Here is a 17,750-nt window from a genome sequence, read left to right on the forward strand (position 1 = left end):
TCCTCTCCATTCCTATGGCTTAATCTCCAACTTATTCTCTTGTCATAGTCTATGACTTAGCTTTATATCTGTATGGTCCAGAACATGGATGTTGGAACATTTTATGTTCTCAATAAATGTCTAGATAAGTTGAGTTGACTGAAAAGGTCTTATCCCATGATATGGAAAATTTTTGAATGACAGTAGCTTTTAATACAGGTAGATTTGAGAATAATCACTTTTTTATTTTATTTTTATTTTTATTTATTTATATGAGAGTGAGAGACAGAGAAAGAGGCAGAGAGAGAGAGAGAATGGGCACACCAGGTCCTCCAGCCACTGCAAACGAACTCCAGATGCATGCGCCCCCTTGTGCATCTGGCTAACATGGGTCCTGGGGAATTGAGCCTGGAACTGGGGTCCTTAGGCTTCACAGGCAAGTGCTTAACCGCTAAGCCATCTCTCCAGCCCCAACAGAATAATCACTTTTATGTCACTGTGTCATAGGATATTTTGGACTTCATTTTCCTTATCTTAAAGACTGGTTATTTCAGGAATAAAATAAACATGCAAAATGCTTAGTATAGTACTCACATAGCATTCACTATAGTGGTTAAAAAGAATGAATGTATCATTCCCTTAAAAATCCACCTGTGTCTTGGGATTAGACATTCCTCATACTGGATTGCTCTTTGATTCTAATCAAACCAGTCTTAATTTTTTTTTTTGTAAGAAATTGCCTTTCTTTATTATATTGTTGTTTAATTATCAGAAATACCAGATTTATATGACCATTGTTATGTATTATGGTAGGAGGAAAAGATGGAAGGTTATTAAAAATCACTACTTAATATTTTGTGGAGAACCAAACATGAGTTAAACAACTAAGACTACTGAAAGATTATTCACGCAATTCAGAAAAGTGTGTTTATCCATTGAAAGCATTTAGATTTCAAATAGGGACCAACTGTCTTGTTTTCTTGGTGCTTCTTGTTTTCTTGGTGCTTTTTTTTTTTTTTTTTTTTTTTTTGGTTATACAAGGTAGGGTCTCACGCTGGTCCAGGCTGACCTGGAATTAACTATGCAGTCTCAGGGTGGCCTCGGACTGTCAGAGATCCTCCTACCTCTACCTCCCAAGTGCTGGGATTAAAAGAGTGCACCACCACGCCCGGCTGGTGCTTGTTTTTAACTCCGAAAGTCACACCTACGGCTGCATTATGGACAATTCAGGACAGTTGTTCTTTTAACTTATTATTTTAAAACACTCTACATTTCTTATGCGACACAATTATATAGCAATAAGAATTAAAAGGCATGGAAGAAAGAATGCTGACTAGATTTCACATCTGGGCCATGCAATTTAGTAATATATGATTTTCCAATCTTCTCAGAGACTTGATTTCTTCAGTTCCAAGAAACTGAAAATACTTTTTTTGCATAGTTATTAAGATAAAATGAAATCATGTATTCTCATTTTTCTTTTCTTTAAAATAAATATAAGTTTATATGAAATAATAAATTGATTATAATAATTTTATATTATAATTGATAATAATTGATGAATAACTCACATCTCGACAAATGGGTTAAAACATACAATAAACATATTTTGGTAAAAAGGATATTTAGACCAGATGAAATCTTGATGCTCTAGTTTCCACAATAGCATTCTTTGGCTAACATTTATATTTTATATGTGGAATGCCCTGAGGCCATCTGAGGTTTTTTTTTTTTTTTTTTTTTTTTTTTTTTTTTTTCCAGCTAGGCTGAAACAAGGGAGTTCTTAGATAGCTAAGGACAAAACACTCTAAAAAAATTATTTTAATTGTAATGAGGTCAAAGTAACTGTGAATGTGCCAAAATTAATGTTCCCAGGGATAGAATTTCCATCTCCAGGCTAGGGGAAACAGGGATTAAGCAATCTACTATTGTCCTTTTCTTTTGAAAAGCTCTTGCTATAGTAATAACAATTTATAGGAGTTGAATACATAATTAAATTCTGGAAAGTATATGAAGCATTTTAGAAGAAGTCTGGTGTTCTTGGCTAAATAATACAACAGAATCAACTATATTATAAAGGTAAAAACAAATGCTATTTTAGTAATAATTCATAACAATTTTTGAATTTTATTGATCTCAAAATTGATGTGAAATTTTTCTTTTAAAAAAGATTTTATATGATAGTTTAACATTACTTATGATGGTCAACTTGAGAGCATCTAGAATCATGTAGGAGAGCGATTTGTCTCTGGATTTGTCTGTGAGGTAATTTGTAGATTAGGTGAATTAAGGTAGGAAGGCACACTCTAACTGGGGTGACATCATTCCATAGGATTGGGTCCTGAATTAAATAAAGAAATTGATCTATGGCTGGAGAGATGGCTTAGCGGTTAAGTGAAGCCCAGGACCCATGTAAGCCAGATGCACAAGTGGCACATGTGTCTGGAGTTCGTTTGCAGTGGCTGAAGGCCCTGAGAAGCCCATTCTAATTTGCTCTTTCTCTCTACCTGCCTTTTCCTCCCCACCTCAAATAAAAGTAAAATAAATAAAAATAAAATAAAATCTTTGCAATCTGATGGTTTTTTAAAAAAACAAAGAAATTATCTAAGCACATGCATTTATCTCTGTTTCCTGACTGTGAGTATAATGTGACCAGCTGCCTCAAACTCCTGCCACTATGTCTATCTAACTGGAACCTCCAACTGTGGGCCAAAATAAACCCTTTTGTATTTTTTTTTATTATTTCAGATACTTTATTGCAACAATGAGAAAAGTAACTAGCACACAAACCAATTTGGTAAAATGAGCCCTTATATATCACATCTGGAAGACCTTATAGCATCATACCTTATCTGAGTGGGTCTTAGAGCATCATACTTTTTCAGGCTGGGCCTTAAAGCATGATACCTTATACTTGGGCACCATTTTGGTAGCATAGAAGGTGCTCTAAAGTGATAAGCGATAAGGTTTAATTCTGTGAACTCTAGTACTTTCTGTGTCACAAAAGCAATGCTGTGAGAGTCAATAGATTTACATGAGCAGATGTACCTATAATTTCAGCCCTATGTACAGTTAAACACTAACAGCAATAATGAAAGGTGGCCACTTTGGAAAGACTCTCAAAATTTATCTTTTTTTAAAATACTAGCACTTCAAAGCTAGACAATATTTTCAATTTAATAAATAAATGCAAACTTAACTTGCCATTCTAGGCTTAAACATTCAGATTTACCAGGACAACTGCCTCCCTTGTTAGTGGAATGTAAGCTGATGGGCATCATAAGTGGCTAGGGTCAATAGACAGAATATGTCTAATCAAAGGTACTGCTTTTGTTTAGCCTGTGTTCATACAATGACCAGAAAGCTGGAGCAAAAATGCTATCTGATGAGTTCCAAAGAGGTTATTGATATAGTGATTGATTACATATATAAAGCATGAAATCAGCCCTTTCATATGCCATGTACTGATAGGCCATGGAAACAGTGTTTCACAAAGAGAATGCTAGAGTATACTGAGGTAATATGTTGAGGTGGGAACATGGCCTTCATAGCTATAAAGTTCTGTGATACAACATAAATGGCATTCCTTCAGAGACTTCATGTGACATTGTCTCATAAAAAATGAAATACTCTAATTTTTACTCCTTATTATCTTATTTACTAGAAAGAAAAGAATTATAGAAATGTTGGAATTTCATTCCATTCCATTCCTGAAGCTAATAAAAAGGGTCATTGTTTTTCTCATCCAGAACTTTTTCAATAGCATAAATATTGTAGCCTTTTAATATGGGTTTTCTGGAAACCATCCCAAACAGGGTTATCCCAAAAAAGTTGCAGAAATTAGATGAGTTAGTCACAAAATTTTATGTCTTAAGTCTTCAAGCTGTGATTGGTAAAATAAGTCTTTCCAACAAAACAAATAATCAGGAAACCATGCATGAGGAAAAGACACTTTGGTCTTGCTCATACTGACAAAGACATCAGGCATCCTGATGAAATTCTTCAACTGTGAGGATACATTTTTAACCCTACTAACCCACCTTCATCCAGGAATTTGAAAGCCTAATCTTTCTCTGCTGTGGAAGAACCAGGTCTGTGTGGGCAGAGTGGGGAAAGCCCACTGTAGCTATGCTGTTAACTGGCTCATTGCCAGTCTTTAGCCAGGTTATCTAAGCCAGTAGGACTGGCCATCAAAATTTCCTCCAAGTAGATGGCGACTCAGTTGTAGACTGTCAGAGTGTTTCCAAATTCATGAAGAAAGGGTATTAAAGCTGTACTTTTACATCTTTCATTCTTTCAGAAAGCATCTCTTAGGAGCTTCTGTTTTAGGTGTGGGGAACAAATATAACAGGACTCAGACAAGAAAGACCAGGCTCCTAATACTCTTGTTTTTATGCAACTATAGACATTCATGTCTCACCTTGGCCTTACTCACAGAAATTAGTGACCTGGTGACCATCCAGGGACTCACCTGCACCCTGGTGTCTTCCCACGAGCACATCGGCTCCTACCATGCAGCCCATCCCTAGGATGCAGACAACGATGCCGATGAAATGCACAGCCTTGTACCGGATCAACAGGAAGAACCAGGAGAGCAAAATCACCACTGGGATCACGAAACAGTCCAAGAGCTATTGGGGGTAGGGAACAACAAGAGGATGTTCAGGGGAATGCTTTCCATGACAGAGGGAAATGTAACTCAGCCCTGTAGAAAGTACCTCCAGAACCCACTGTGTTATGTGTGTGTGTCTGTGCATACAGAACTGTTGCAGTTAAAGCCGACTCAGAGTTAAGCACATGATTATTTTATTTAAAAAATATATTTTACTTATAAGAGAGGGAGGCAAACACAGAGAAAGAATGGGCATGCCAGGGACTCTAGCCACTGCAAACAAACTCCAGACATAAGCACCCCCTGTGCATCTTGCTTATGTGGGTCCTGGAGAGTCAAACCAGGGACCCAAGGCTTTGCAGGCAAATGCCTTAACTGCTAAGCCATCTCTCCAGTCCTACTGTATTTTTTAAGACATCACCACAAACATTTCTTGAGCCTTGAGAGAAAGGGAGAAGGCAAAGAGAGGGTGAAGATTCTCCTGTGTCTAGGGCAGCTCTGCCTCTCATCTTCTTCAGAGCTTGGCAGGTACAAGGCAACACCTGAAGCAAGGAAGACATACCCACCTTTTCACATTGCTCCACTTCTCAGGAGTAGATGGAAGGTGAGGACACAGACTTCTTATAAGGTTTTACAAATTATGAGAACTTAATAGAAATTGTGCTTAAGTTTTCTTATATAATTGTATCCTTCCTGCCAGTAAAAGTTGATACAAACCTTATTCATTCTTAAAAGAAGAATAATCCCTCTTGTTATTAGAATATTAGTCATATATATATATATTAAAGATAGTTGTAAAATGTTTTAAAATTGAATAAGGACTAGAAAAATTAACATCACTTTCACTTTGTGTATACTTTGCACAAATATGAAGCCCTGAGAGTTGGTACAGATGGCCCTCAGTGACCTAGAGAAAAAGCAGGGTGACATGAGAAATGAGAGGAACCTTGTGTCAGGAGCCAGAGCTGGATTGGAGAATAGGTCTGGTGGCCTCTATTTTCTGTCAGAAAGGAGAGAACAACCATACAAGCTCTTCCCAGGAATCCCAAAGCTCACTGTTAACACTAAGGGTCATGTTTTTATTTATTTTTTTTTTTTTTGGTTTGCTTTTTAAGGATCGTGTTTTGTAGATGGAAACTCTTGGGAGGTTGAGACAGGAGGATCACAAGTTGGAAGCCAAGCTGAGATATAGAGGGAAACCATATATGAAAAACAAAAACAAAAACAAAAAGGGCTGGAGATATAGCTCAGGTGGTACAGTGCTTGTCTAGAATGCACAAAACCCTGTGTTCAATTCCAGATGCGATAGTATTTGACTATAATCCCAGAACTTGTGAGGTAGAGCTATGAGGGTAAGAAGTTCAGTCACCCTAGACTTTCTTGGGCTAGATAAGACTGTATCCAAAACAAAACAACAAGAATAAACAAGTGTAGCACAGTTTTCCTGTAAAGAAAAACAAAAGAAGAAAAGGAATTTTGTAAAATATGAGGCTGTCAAAGCCAGGCTAGAGCACCACTCTTGAGCACATGATCTGTGCTCCCAGAGTTGGCTCAGTCTCTACTACCTGAAAAAGGAATATAGAACTACCAATAGACCAAGTTATCCCCTTGCTGGGTTTTTACCCTAAATGCTCCACACGTCACTATAGTGATATTTGCTCAATCATGTTTATAGCTGCTCGCTTCATAATAACTAAGAGCTGGAATCAACCCAGGTGCCCATCATTAGGTGAATGGATAAGGCAAATGTGGTGCATTTACACAGTAGAATTCTATTTAGCAGTAAGAGAAAATGATACAATTAAATTTGTAGGAAAATGGATAGAACACATCAGATCATAGTCAGTGAATACACACAATCACAGAAAGACAAATGTTTTCATTCGTCTGCAGTTCCTTGAGTTTCTGGCATACCTGAAAGGCAACTTGAAGCCCAGAAAATTGGATGTAAAGATTTGGGGGGAGGGACTAGTGCAGTTAGAGGGAAATAAACACAAAACTAAACCCAAAATTAACTGTTACCATACAAACCTTTCTTGTTGAAGGTAGACAAAAAGATTTAACCCTCACCGGTAGTATAGGGGAAGTGTCTTAAAAGAAGGGCCCTGAAAAGGGTAGGATGAAGCCTAACCTTACAAAATTTTGGCTCTGAACTATAACACCCAGTACCAGAAAGTGGTGCTACCCACATTGAGATGTTCATCAAAGGGACCTATGAGGTCCTAAAAATAAGACAGGCGTCTGTCAAAGCACTTGATTACCTGCCTGAGGGAAAAGGTAAGACCCTACTGCTAAGACACCATATGCTACCAGCACAGAACATGGAGAGACCTAGCTGGAATCTGGACAAGAGCCAGTCCCCAGATGGTTAGCATGTCTTATGGTGGAAAGGACTATGTGAGCTACTGGGGGAAAATGGCCAGCAATGGTGTGAACAACCAGGGATCTAAGCTACTCAGAAGCAACCAGCCTGACAAGTGCAATGGTGGCACACAACCTTGGTGTGTAACCAATTTTTTTTTTTTTTTTAAGGTAGGGTTTCATTCTAGCAAAGGCTGACCTGGAATTCACGATGTAGTCTGAGGGTGGCCTTGAACTCACCATTATCCTCCTACCTCTGCCTCCCAAGTGCTGGGATTAAAGGCATGCACCACCATGCTCAGCTGACCAATGGGTTTCTGATTGGTGAAGAGATCTGCTCACTGGAAAGGAACAATATCTGGAACTGGGAACCAGGTCTGAAGCCTATGTAGACAAAGATTATGCTCTCTAATGTTAAGCTCCCATTAGTCTCAGGCTAAAAGAGGGCCTACAGCCATCAAAATCTCCCTAAGTTAATAATGCTTATCCCATTTAACCTATGCCCACTTCATTTTCTGTGGGAAAATCTGTTTTTCTTTTTCAGAACAAAGTGAGATGTGAGGAGATAAACCACATCTCACATTTCAGCCAAGGCCCAGGTAAAACTATAGAGGACAAGCAAGGATGCTGCCTACATGGTGATCCTGACAATCAGCACTAGGGTGAATGAGACAGATGTAAGAGCCACAGTTTGGGACATCATGCCCAGAGGCACTGCCTTCCCCCAATAACTGACTTCTGCTCTCAAGCACATAATCCACAACCCCATGGGGAATATCAGCACCATTTTTTGAAAAGGCTGTATTTTCTCCAGCTAGCTTTTTTGGCCCAGTTGTCAAATATCAGGTAGTTCATTGAACTTGGATCTTCTATTGTTCTATATATCATTTTTGTGTGTGCCAGTACCATGCTCTTTTTTTCAATATGGCCTTCTAGTACAGCTTGAAATCAAGTATGATAATACCTACAGAAGTATTTCTGTTGTTGAGGGCAGTTTTAGATATCCAAGGCATTCTGTAGTTCCATATAAAGATTGAAGTTATTTTTTGTCACTTTATGAATAAAGTTGTTGGGATTTTTGTTGTAACTACATTCAATCTGCATATTGCTTTTGGTAGGATGGCTATTTTTACAATATTAATTCTTCCAATCTATGAGTATGGGAGGTCTTTCTGTCTTCTGGAATGTCCTCCTCAATTTCTTTCTGGGGTTTTTGTATTTTTATTGTACAGATATTTCCCTTCCTTGGTTAATGATATTCCAAGATATTTAACTTTTTATGGCTATAGAAAACAGGATAGCCTCTAATCTCTTTCTTTGTGGAATGCGGGTTTTGAGATATGTCCTGATTATTCTTCCACTTTCATTGGTATCAGTTGTGATGTCTCCATTTTAATTTCTAGTCTTGTAAATTTGAACCCTTTCTTCTTCTTCTTTTGGTCAATTTGGCCAGGGCATCATTAATATTGCTTATTATTCAAAGAACCAGCTCCTTATTTTGTCAGTTAAAAAAAATTGAGAGGATTTCTGGCCAAGATGGCAACCACCTAACTGTGCTGCACATCTCCGGGAAAGGCAAGACACTAAGGGTTCACTGGGCATTTTAGGGGAGAGCAATCTCCAATAGATTGCCAGTGGGAGGGCACAGAGGGGATAAAACAGGGAATCGCTGATTACTCCCATTCGGGGAGCCCATGAGTCCCTCAAGCCCCCCAAGCAGCCACTGTACCCAGCATCAAGATAATCCTGCACTTACTGTAGGAAAAGGGTCTCAGGTAAACATAGTTCCATTTGCCTCACTGCACAGGAGCAATCTCCCTGCTACCCCTGCCCACGAGTGACCTTGGACAGGCTCCGCCTGCTGGCCCATTGACTCAGGCTCCTTTGATCCATTTGCCTGCCACATGTGTGCCACCGAGCCAATCCCTACTTCTGCAAGCTTAGCCTGCTTGGCCCATTTACTCACTTACTGCGCTAGTCTCCGCACATTCACGTGCAAGCCCAGGCCCACCCCAACTGCCCATGTGAGTTCAGGCGGTCTCTGACTGCCCACGTGCATCAGATCAGGTGCCAGCTCCTCCCTGTCTGGCCCACCATCAGACTGCCATTGTCCTGTTGCAGGAGAGCTCAGACTGCTTCTGGGTCCCAGTGTTCTGCCATGCTGGAGTTTAGGCTGCATTGGTGCTTGGTGCCTCAATATCCCTCCTGGCACAAGCACAGGCAGTTTGGGTGCACTACCACCTAAGAGCTTAGGAAACTTTGTTGCCCCTGCCAGGCAGGAGCTCAGGTGGCTTTGGCAAATGACAGCTGAAGCCCAGACTGCTTGGCAACTGCCTCAGGCAGCTTCAGCTTCCCACTGTGATTGAGCCCAGCCTGATACACCCACCTGCATGCTCATACATTGTGATGGGCAGGCAGTAGCATAAAGAAATAACATGACAAATCAAATGCAAGAAAACCCAGTTAGATGAACATCTCTAATCAAAACATAGAAGAGTCATTAGGATCAGAACACCAAAATGAAGCTATGAGCAATGCAACCCTGACCAAGCTACTGGTACAACTTGCAGAAAAGCAACAAAGAACTGATAATCATGTGGATGCTGCCAGCACTAGACTAGACCTAATAGATAAGAAAATGGAAGGAATTCAAAAACAGTTAAGAGATATGAAGGACACTGGGAAAAAAAGAGGACATCAAAAATCAGCTGGTGATACTAAATGAAGACATAAAGAAATGCAAGAATGAATTCCAATGAAACATCATGAAAATCAGACAATGATGTGAAAAGGAAGCTTGACAGAGGGGTGGAAATTTTACATAGAAAAGTAGTGAAAAATGCAAACCTAATTGAACAAGCCCAAAACACTCCAGAAGCTCTCAAGAATAGAGTCAGCCATGTGGAGAATAGAAACTCAGATCTGGAAGACAAGACAGAAGAAACACTTCAAGAGTTCAAAATTTCAGTAACTTCAAAAGTTTCTGTGAACAGAGAATGAGGGAATTGTGGGATATCTTTAAATGTCCTAAAATCAGGATCATTGGAATACCAGAAGGAGAAGAACTTTAGACCAAAGGCATGGAGAACTTATTTAACAAAATAATTGAAGAAAACTTCCCAAGTCTCTTAAAAGAAAGGCCCATCAAGATACAAGAAGCTAACAGAACTCCAAACAGACTGGAACAAAGGAGAAACTCTCCAAGACATATTGTCATTCAAATTCTAAACATTGACACCAAATAAAAAATACTAAAAGCAGATAGGGAAAAAAAAGCATATAATTTTTAAAGTTAACTCCATCAGAATTACTCCAGACGTCTCAATGAAAACCCTGAAAGCTAGAAGGGCCTGGATTGAAACACTGCAAAGTCTAAGAACCTATGGCTTCCAACCCAAACTACTCTACCCAGCAAAAGTATCCCTCAAAATAGATGGTGAAAGAAAAATTTCTATGACAAAACTTAGCGTTACAATTATATGAACACAAAACCAAACCTACAGAGAGTATTTCATGGAAATTATCTACAGAGAAGAATCAAATAATCAAACTCAAATGCCTACAAGAAGCAGATCACAATAACCAAACTCAGAAAAGGAACAAAAAACTTCAGAGTCCATCTAACCACCAAACACATATACCATCACATTATGGCAGGGATCAAATCAAATCTCACAGTCATTACCCTAAAGAGACACAAGCTAACAGGATGGATCAAAAAATTAGAAGCTCTCAATCTGTTGTTTTCAAGAAACCCACCTCACCACTAAAGACAGACAACTCCTCAGGGTGAAAGGGCGGAAAACAATATTCCAAGCAAACAGGAATAAGAAGCAAGCAGTCATAGCTATATTAATGTCAGATAACATAGACTTCAAATCAAAAATAATCAAAAAAGACAAAGAAGGCCACTTCCTACTTATCAAGGGAAAGATCCATCAAGAGGATATTACAATCAAAATCTGTATGCACCAAACGCAGGGCACCACAGCTCATAAAGCAAAACCTACTTGACAATAAAACAGAAATAACCACCAACACTATCATAGTTGGAGACTTCAATACACCATTATCAGTAATAGACAGATCATCCAAACAGAAACTCAACAGGTTAGTAAGATAGCTCAACAAAATCATAGCCCACTTAGACCTAATGGACATCTACAGAGCATTCCATCCCAAGTCCACAGCCTACACATTCTTCTCAGCAGCACATGGAACATTCTCTAAAATAGATCACATACTGGGTCACAAACCCTGCCTCCATATATTTTGGAAGATTGACATAATTCCCTGTGTGATATCAGATCACAATGCTATATTGCTAGAAATTAACAACAAAAGACCCACCAAGAATTCCATCGGCACTGGAAACTGAAAAGCACATTTTTAAACAAACAATAAATGGATAGTGGATGAAATAAGAAATAAAATTGCAAAATTTCTAGAAATGAATGACCATGAGAACATATCATACCAAAACTTATGGGACACAATGAAGGCGGTCCTCAGGGGGAAAAACAGCACTCAACGCCTTCATGAGAAAGACAGAGATATCCCAAATCAATAACCTAACCAACCACCTAAAGGCACTGGAAAAGCAAGAAAAATTCAACCAGAAAAGCTCCAGAAAGAAAGAAACAATTAAAATCAGAGCAAAAAATTAATGAATTAGAAACTAAGAAAACAATTAAGAAAATTGACAAAACAAAGAGCTGGTTCTTTGAAAAAATAAACAAGATTGACAAACACCTGGCCAATTTAATCAAGCAAAAAGCCAGATGCTTCAAAATAACAAACTTCGAAATAAAAAAGGAGAGATCACAACAGACATAAATGAAGTTGAAAGAATCACCAGGACTTATTTCAGAAACCTCTATTTCACAAAACTACATAATGTGGAGGAGATGGATAAATTCCTGGACAAATACCATCCATCAAAGCTAAACTCAGAGCAGATTAATCTCCTAAACAAACCTATCACACTCACTGTGACTGAAAAAGTAATAAAAAACCTCCCCAAAAAGAAGAATCCAGGAGCAGATGGCTTCTAAACTGAATTGTATCAAACCTTCATGGAAGAATTCAAACCAATCTTCCTCACACTGTGCCACACAATTGGAGAACAGGGAAAGCTACCCAACTCCTTTTATTAAGTTAGTATCACTCTAATTCCAATACCAGGCAGAGATGCCACAAGAAAAGAAAAATACCGGTCTATTTCCCTGATGAACTTAGATGCAAAGATCCTGAACAAAATCCTTGCAAACAGAATCCAACAACACAGCAAAAGCATTATCCACCTTGACCAATTGGGATTCATCCCAGGAATACAAGGGTGGTTCAGCATATGGGAATCTGACAATGTAATACACCACATAAACAAGGTTAAACACAAAACCACATAATCATTTCGATAGATGCAGAAAAGGCCTTTGACAAAATACAACATCACTTCAAGATCCAAACTTTGGAGAGAATTGGCATGGTCAGTTCATATCTTAACATAACAAAGGCTATGTACAAAGCTCCTAAAGCCCAAATAGTACTTAATGGAGAGAGACTGAAGTAATTCGACAGGTGAAAGAAGTAAAAGGGATGCAATTTGGATAGGAAGAAGTTAAGTTAGCTCTATTCACTGATAACAGGAGTGCATACATAAGAGAACCAAGAAACTCCATCTCAAAACTCCTGAACGTGATTAACTCCTATAGCAAAGTAGCAGGATACAAAATCATTGCACAAAAATCAGTAGCTTTTCTATATGCAAATGACAAAGATACTGAAAAAGAAATAAGAAACATGGTCCTATTTTCAGTAGCAACAACAACAACAAATACCTTAGAATAACCTTAACCAAGGAAGTGAAATATCTATACAACACAAACATAAAAACACCCAATAAAGAAATTAAGGAGGACTTGAGAAAATGGAAATACTTCCCATGCTCCTGGATAGGCAGAATTAACATTGTGAAGATGGCAATCCTACCAAAGGCAATATACAGATTTAATGCAATTCCAATTAATACCACTACATTGTTATTCACAGAGATAGAAAAAATGATTTCACATTTCATATAGGAAGACAGAAGGCCTTGCATATCCAAGCATATCCTCAGAAAAATAAATACCTCTGGAGGCATCACCATACCTGATCTAAAATCTATATTACAAAGCCATAGTAATAAAAACAGCATGGTGGGCTGGAGAGATGGCTTAGTGGTTAAGTGCTTGTCTGTGAAGCCTAAGGACCCCGGTTCGAGGCTCCGTTCCCCAGGTCCCACGTTAGCCAGATGCACAAGGGGGCGCATGTGTCTGGAGTTTGTTTGCAGAGGCTGGAAGCCCTGGCACGCCCATTCTCTCTCTCTCCCTCTATCTGTCTTTCTCTCTGTGTCTGTCGCTCTCAAATAAATAAATAAATAAATAAATAAATAAATAAATAAAAACCAGCATGGTACTGGCATAAAAACTGGACTATAGACCAATGGCATAGACTTGAGGACCCGGACTTTGGGTCAAGCAACTATAGTTACTTGATATTTGACCAAGGCCCTAACAACATAGGCTAGAAAAAAGATAGCGTCTTCAACAAATTGAGCTGGACAAACTGGATAACCATATGCAAGAAATTGAAACTTGATCCATACATCTTGCCATGCACTACACTCAAGTCCAAATAGATCAAAGACCTCAATATAAGACCAGAAACTTGGCTACTATTGGAAGAAAATATAGGAAGTACTTTCCATGATATAGGAATAGAAAAAGACTTCATGAACCAAACCCCAGTAGCTCACAATCTTAAATAGTCCCTCAACCAATGGGTTCACATGAAGCTGAAGAGTTTCTTTACAGACAAGCATACAATAGGCAAAGCCAATAGATTTCCTACAGAATGGGAGAAAATATTTGCTGGTTATCCAACTAACAGAGGCCTAATCTCTAGAATCTACAAAGAACTCAAAACCTAAACAATAAAAAGTCAAACAACCCACTCCCAAAGTGGGGCAAAGAGCTGAACAGGAAGTTCACAGAGGAAGAAATACAAATGGCAAACACACACTTAGGAAAATGTCCATCATCCCTAATCATCAGGGAAATGCAAATTAAAACAATTATGAGATTCCACCTTACTCCAGTAAGGATAGCAAACACCAAAAAATCAAATTAAATAAATGCTGGCAAGGATGTGGAGATTTAAGAACTCTCATCCACTGTTAGTGGGAATGTAAGATGGTACAACAACTTTGGAAAGCAACATGGAGACTCCTGAAAAAACTGACCATAGAGATACCAACAGACCCAGTTATTCCCTTACTGGGCATGTATCCTAAAACCTTTAAACCACAGGCCAGAGAGATTTGCTCAACCATGTTTGTAGTGGCTTAATTCGTAATAGCTAAGAGCTGTAATCAACCCAGATGTCCATCACTAGAAGAATGGATAAGTAAGATATGGTATACCTACACAATGGAATTCTATACAGCAGTAAGAAAAAATGACACAATGAAATTTGAGGAAAAATGGTTGAACCTAGAAGAGATCATTCTCAGTGAACTTACCCAATCACAGAAAGAAAATCGCCACATAGTCTCACTCATCTACAGCTCCTAACCTGAATCTACTCAAGGTACCTTACATACCCAGCAAGCATCTCATGGACTAGACACTAGGATGGATGTGGAGGGAGGGTAGGGCATCGAAGGGGTGGGAAATAGTAATCTAGACCCAAATGGAAATGGTACCATAAAATTCTACTTCCTCAAAGGCAGAACAAATGGCTAAACCTTCACCAGTCCCTTAGAGGGAACCTGAGTCCCAAGACACTGGAGAGGGTATGATAAAGACACCTTAAACTTCAACAGCTCCTCCCTCTCTCTCTCTCTCTCTCTCTCTATCTCTATCTTCTCTCTAACTCTTTCATATTAGTTATCTGTTTCTTCCATTTCTTAGTGGGCACTGACCTGTAACTCCCAGTACCAGCATGTGGCTATCATGCACAATGAGCTTTTGATCAGAGAGACCGACAAGGTTTCCTAAAAGAAAGACAGATTTCTGTCAGAGTACATGATGACCTACCAAAGGTTAGTGGTAAGACCTTACTGCTGAAGACATCTTATGTGGTTGACACGTAAAATGGAATGGCATGGCTGGAAGCTGGAAGAGAGTCAGTACCCAGACAGTCAGCACGTCTAGTGCCAGAAGGTGCTACATGGTCGACTGGGGGAAAATGACCAATATCTGTCCAAGCAACTCATGGTCTAATCTACTTAGCAGGAAATAACCTGTCCTGATGCTCACACAAGTGCAATAGCGGTGCACAGCCATGGTGGAAAACCAACTGCTCTTGATTCGGGTAACTGATCCCCTCAGTGGTACAAGACCCATAGCTGGAGCTGGGAAACAAGTCAGAACCATATCCAAACATAAGCCCGCTCTTCATTATCAAGCTACCACCAATCATGGGCTACAAGAGGGCCTACACCTATTAAAGTCTCTATAAAAATGTAAGGGTTGGGCTGGAGAGATGGCTTAGCAGTTAAGCGCTTGCCTGTGAAGCCTAAGGACCCGGTTCGAGGCTCCGTTCCCCAGGTCCCACATTAGCCAGATGCACAAGGGGGCGCATGCGTCTGGAGTTCGTTTGCAGAGGCTGGAAGCCCTGGCGCACCCATTCTCTCTCTCTCCCTCTATCTATCTTTCTCTCTGTGTCTGTCATTCTCAAATAAATAAATAAATAAATAAATAAAAATTTTAAAAAATGTAAGGGTTATCTAATTTGCTGGGTGCTAACTTAACTCTCCGTTGGAGCATCAGCTTCTCTTTTTCAGATAGATGTAGATCCTAAGGAGAGAGCCACCCCATCATATCTCAAAAGGGCCCTGGCTGAGACTAAGAACAACTGGTGAAACAAGAAAGCGTGTCGTTTTCTTGGTGACCCAGGTACCAGTACAAGGGTGAAGGAGATCAACACAGAGAAAAATCAACTCCTACCAAATCAGAGATCCAGAGACCCAGAGGCCCCCAATACCTCATCACTGAAGCAGACCAAAAATGAACCCAGATGCACTGACTGTCTGGGGACTGACTCTCTTCTAGCTTCTAGCCATGCCATTCCACTTTATGTGTCATGCACATAAGGTGTCTTCAGCAGTAGGGTCTTACCACTAAACTTTGGTGGGTCATCAAATACTGTAACAAAAATCTGTCTTTCTTTTAGGAAACCTTGTCAGTCTCTCAGATCAAAAGCTCATGATGGATAACAGCCACATGCTGGTACTGGGAGTTACAGGTCCATGCCCACTAAGAAAAAGAAGTAAAAGATAACTAATATAAAAGAGTTAGGGAGAAGAGAGAGAGAGAGAGAGAGAGAGAGAGAGAGAGAGAGAGAGAGAGGAGCTGTAGAAGATTGAGGTCAGTCTTCATCATACCCTCTTCAGTGTCTTGTGGCTCAGGTGTTCCCTCTAAGGGCCTGGTGATGGGTCAGCCATTTGGTCTGCCTTTTAAGATGTAGAGTTTTATGGTACCATTGCCATTTGGGTCTACATTTGTGTTTTCCACCCCCTCCATTGTCCTCCCCTCCCTCCCCACTCATCCTATTGTCTAGTCCACGAGATGCTTGCTGGATAAGGCATCTTGGGTAGATTCAGGTTAGGTGTTGTAGATGAGTGAGACTATGTGGTGATTTTCTTTTTGTGATTGGGTAAGTTCAGAGAATGATCTCTTCTAGGTTCAACCATTTTTCCTCAAATTTCATTGTGTCATTTTTTCTTACTGCTGTATAGAATTCCATTGTGTAGATATACCACATCTTAGTTATCCATTCTTGTTTTCTAATGCTTTTAGGTGGATGTTTATAAATTTAGGTTTCTCTGTATTTGTAATGTAGGCAGTTAGTGCTGTTAACTTTCCTCTTATAACACTATAATTACCTCCCATAAGTTCTGTTATGGTGTGATTTTATTATCATTCAGTACTATAATTTTATAGATTTCTTCAATGTCCCATTCATTGTAAGTGTTTAGTCTTTAAGAGGTTTTTGTTCGTTTGTTTGTTTGTTTATTGAAGTAGGGTTTTACTCTAATCCAAGCTCACCTGGAATTCACTATGTAGTCTCAGGGTGGCCTTAAACTCATGGTTATCCTCCTACCTCTGGCTCCTGGGTGAATGCTGGGATTAAAGGAATGCGACACCATGCCCAACCAGTTGGTGTCCCCCCTCCCTTTTCTGCTGTTTCTCTTGTTGATTTCTAGCTTTATTGCATTGTGATCAGATATAATGCAGGGTTTTATGTCAATTTTCCTGAACTTGTGTAGACATGGCTTATATCTTAATATATGTTCTAATTTAGAGAAAGTTCTGGGAGCTGCTAAGAAGAGGTTGTATTAATTCTGTAAAATCATCTATATGTCTATTAGGTTTAGTTGATCTATGATGTTGTTTAGCTCCATTATTTCTAGGTTAATTTTCTGCTTGATTGATCTGTTGATAATTGTGGTTTTTTAAAGTCACTAACTATAATTGTATTGAGGTTTATTTCTGGTTTGTTGTCTAGTAGATTTTGTCTTATAAAATTTGGTGCAACCGTGTTCAGTACATAGAAATCTATGATTGTAATATTATGAATCAATTTTTATTACTTTTGGTTTGAAGTCTATTGCCAGATATTAATATAGCCACACCTGCTTGTTTCATTTTTCCATTTTCTTGGGAAATCATTCTTCTTTCCCCATAAGGTAGTACCTATCCTTAATAGCAAGGTGTGTTTCTTATAGACAACAAATCAATGGATCCATTTT

At 39.1% G+C, this 17,750-nt stretch overlaps 1 protein-coding gene across 3 annotated transcripts in view; it reads right to left on the minus strand.

The window, feature by feature from the left end:
- The window catches only part of Slc35f1 (solute carrier family 35 member F1), a 550,909-nt gene that overhangs the window by 70,179 nt on the left and 462,980 nt on the right, over positions 1 to 17,750 (minus strand). For all 3 annotated transcript variants that reach the window (XM_004651243.2, XM_045158979.1, XM_045158978.1), the window contains one exon: positions 4,451 to 4,610. In XM_004651243.2, coding sequence (XP_004651300.1) covers positions 4,451 to 4,610 — 160 coding nt within the window. The remainder of the gene's footprint in view (positions 1 to 4,450; positions 4,611 to 17,750) is intronic.

The sequence above is a fragment of the Jaculus jaculus genome, chromosome 9 (genome assembly GCF_020740685.1).
Source record: "Jaculus jaculus isolate mJacJac1 chromosome 9, mJacJac1.mat.Y.cur, whole genome shotgun sequence".
Taxonomy (NCBI): domain Eukaryota; kingdom Metazoa; phylum Chordata; class Mammalia; order Rodentia; family Dipodidae; genus Jaculus; species Jaculus jaculus.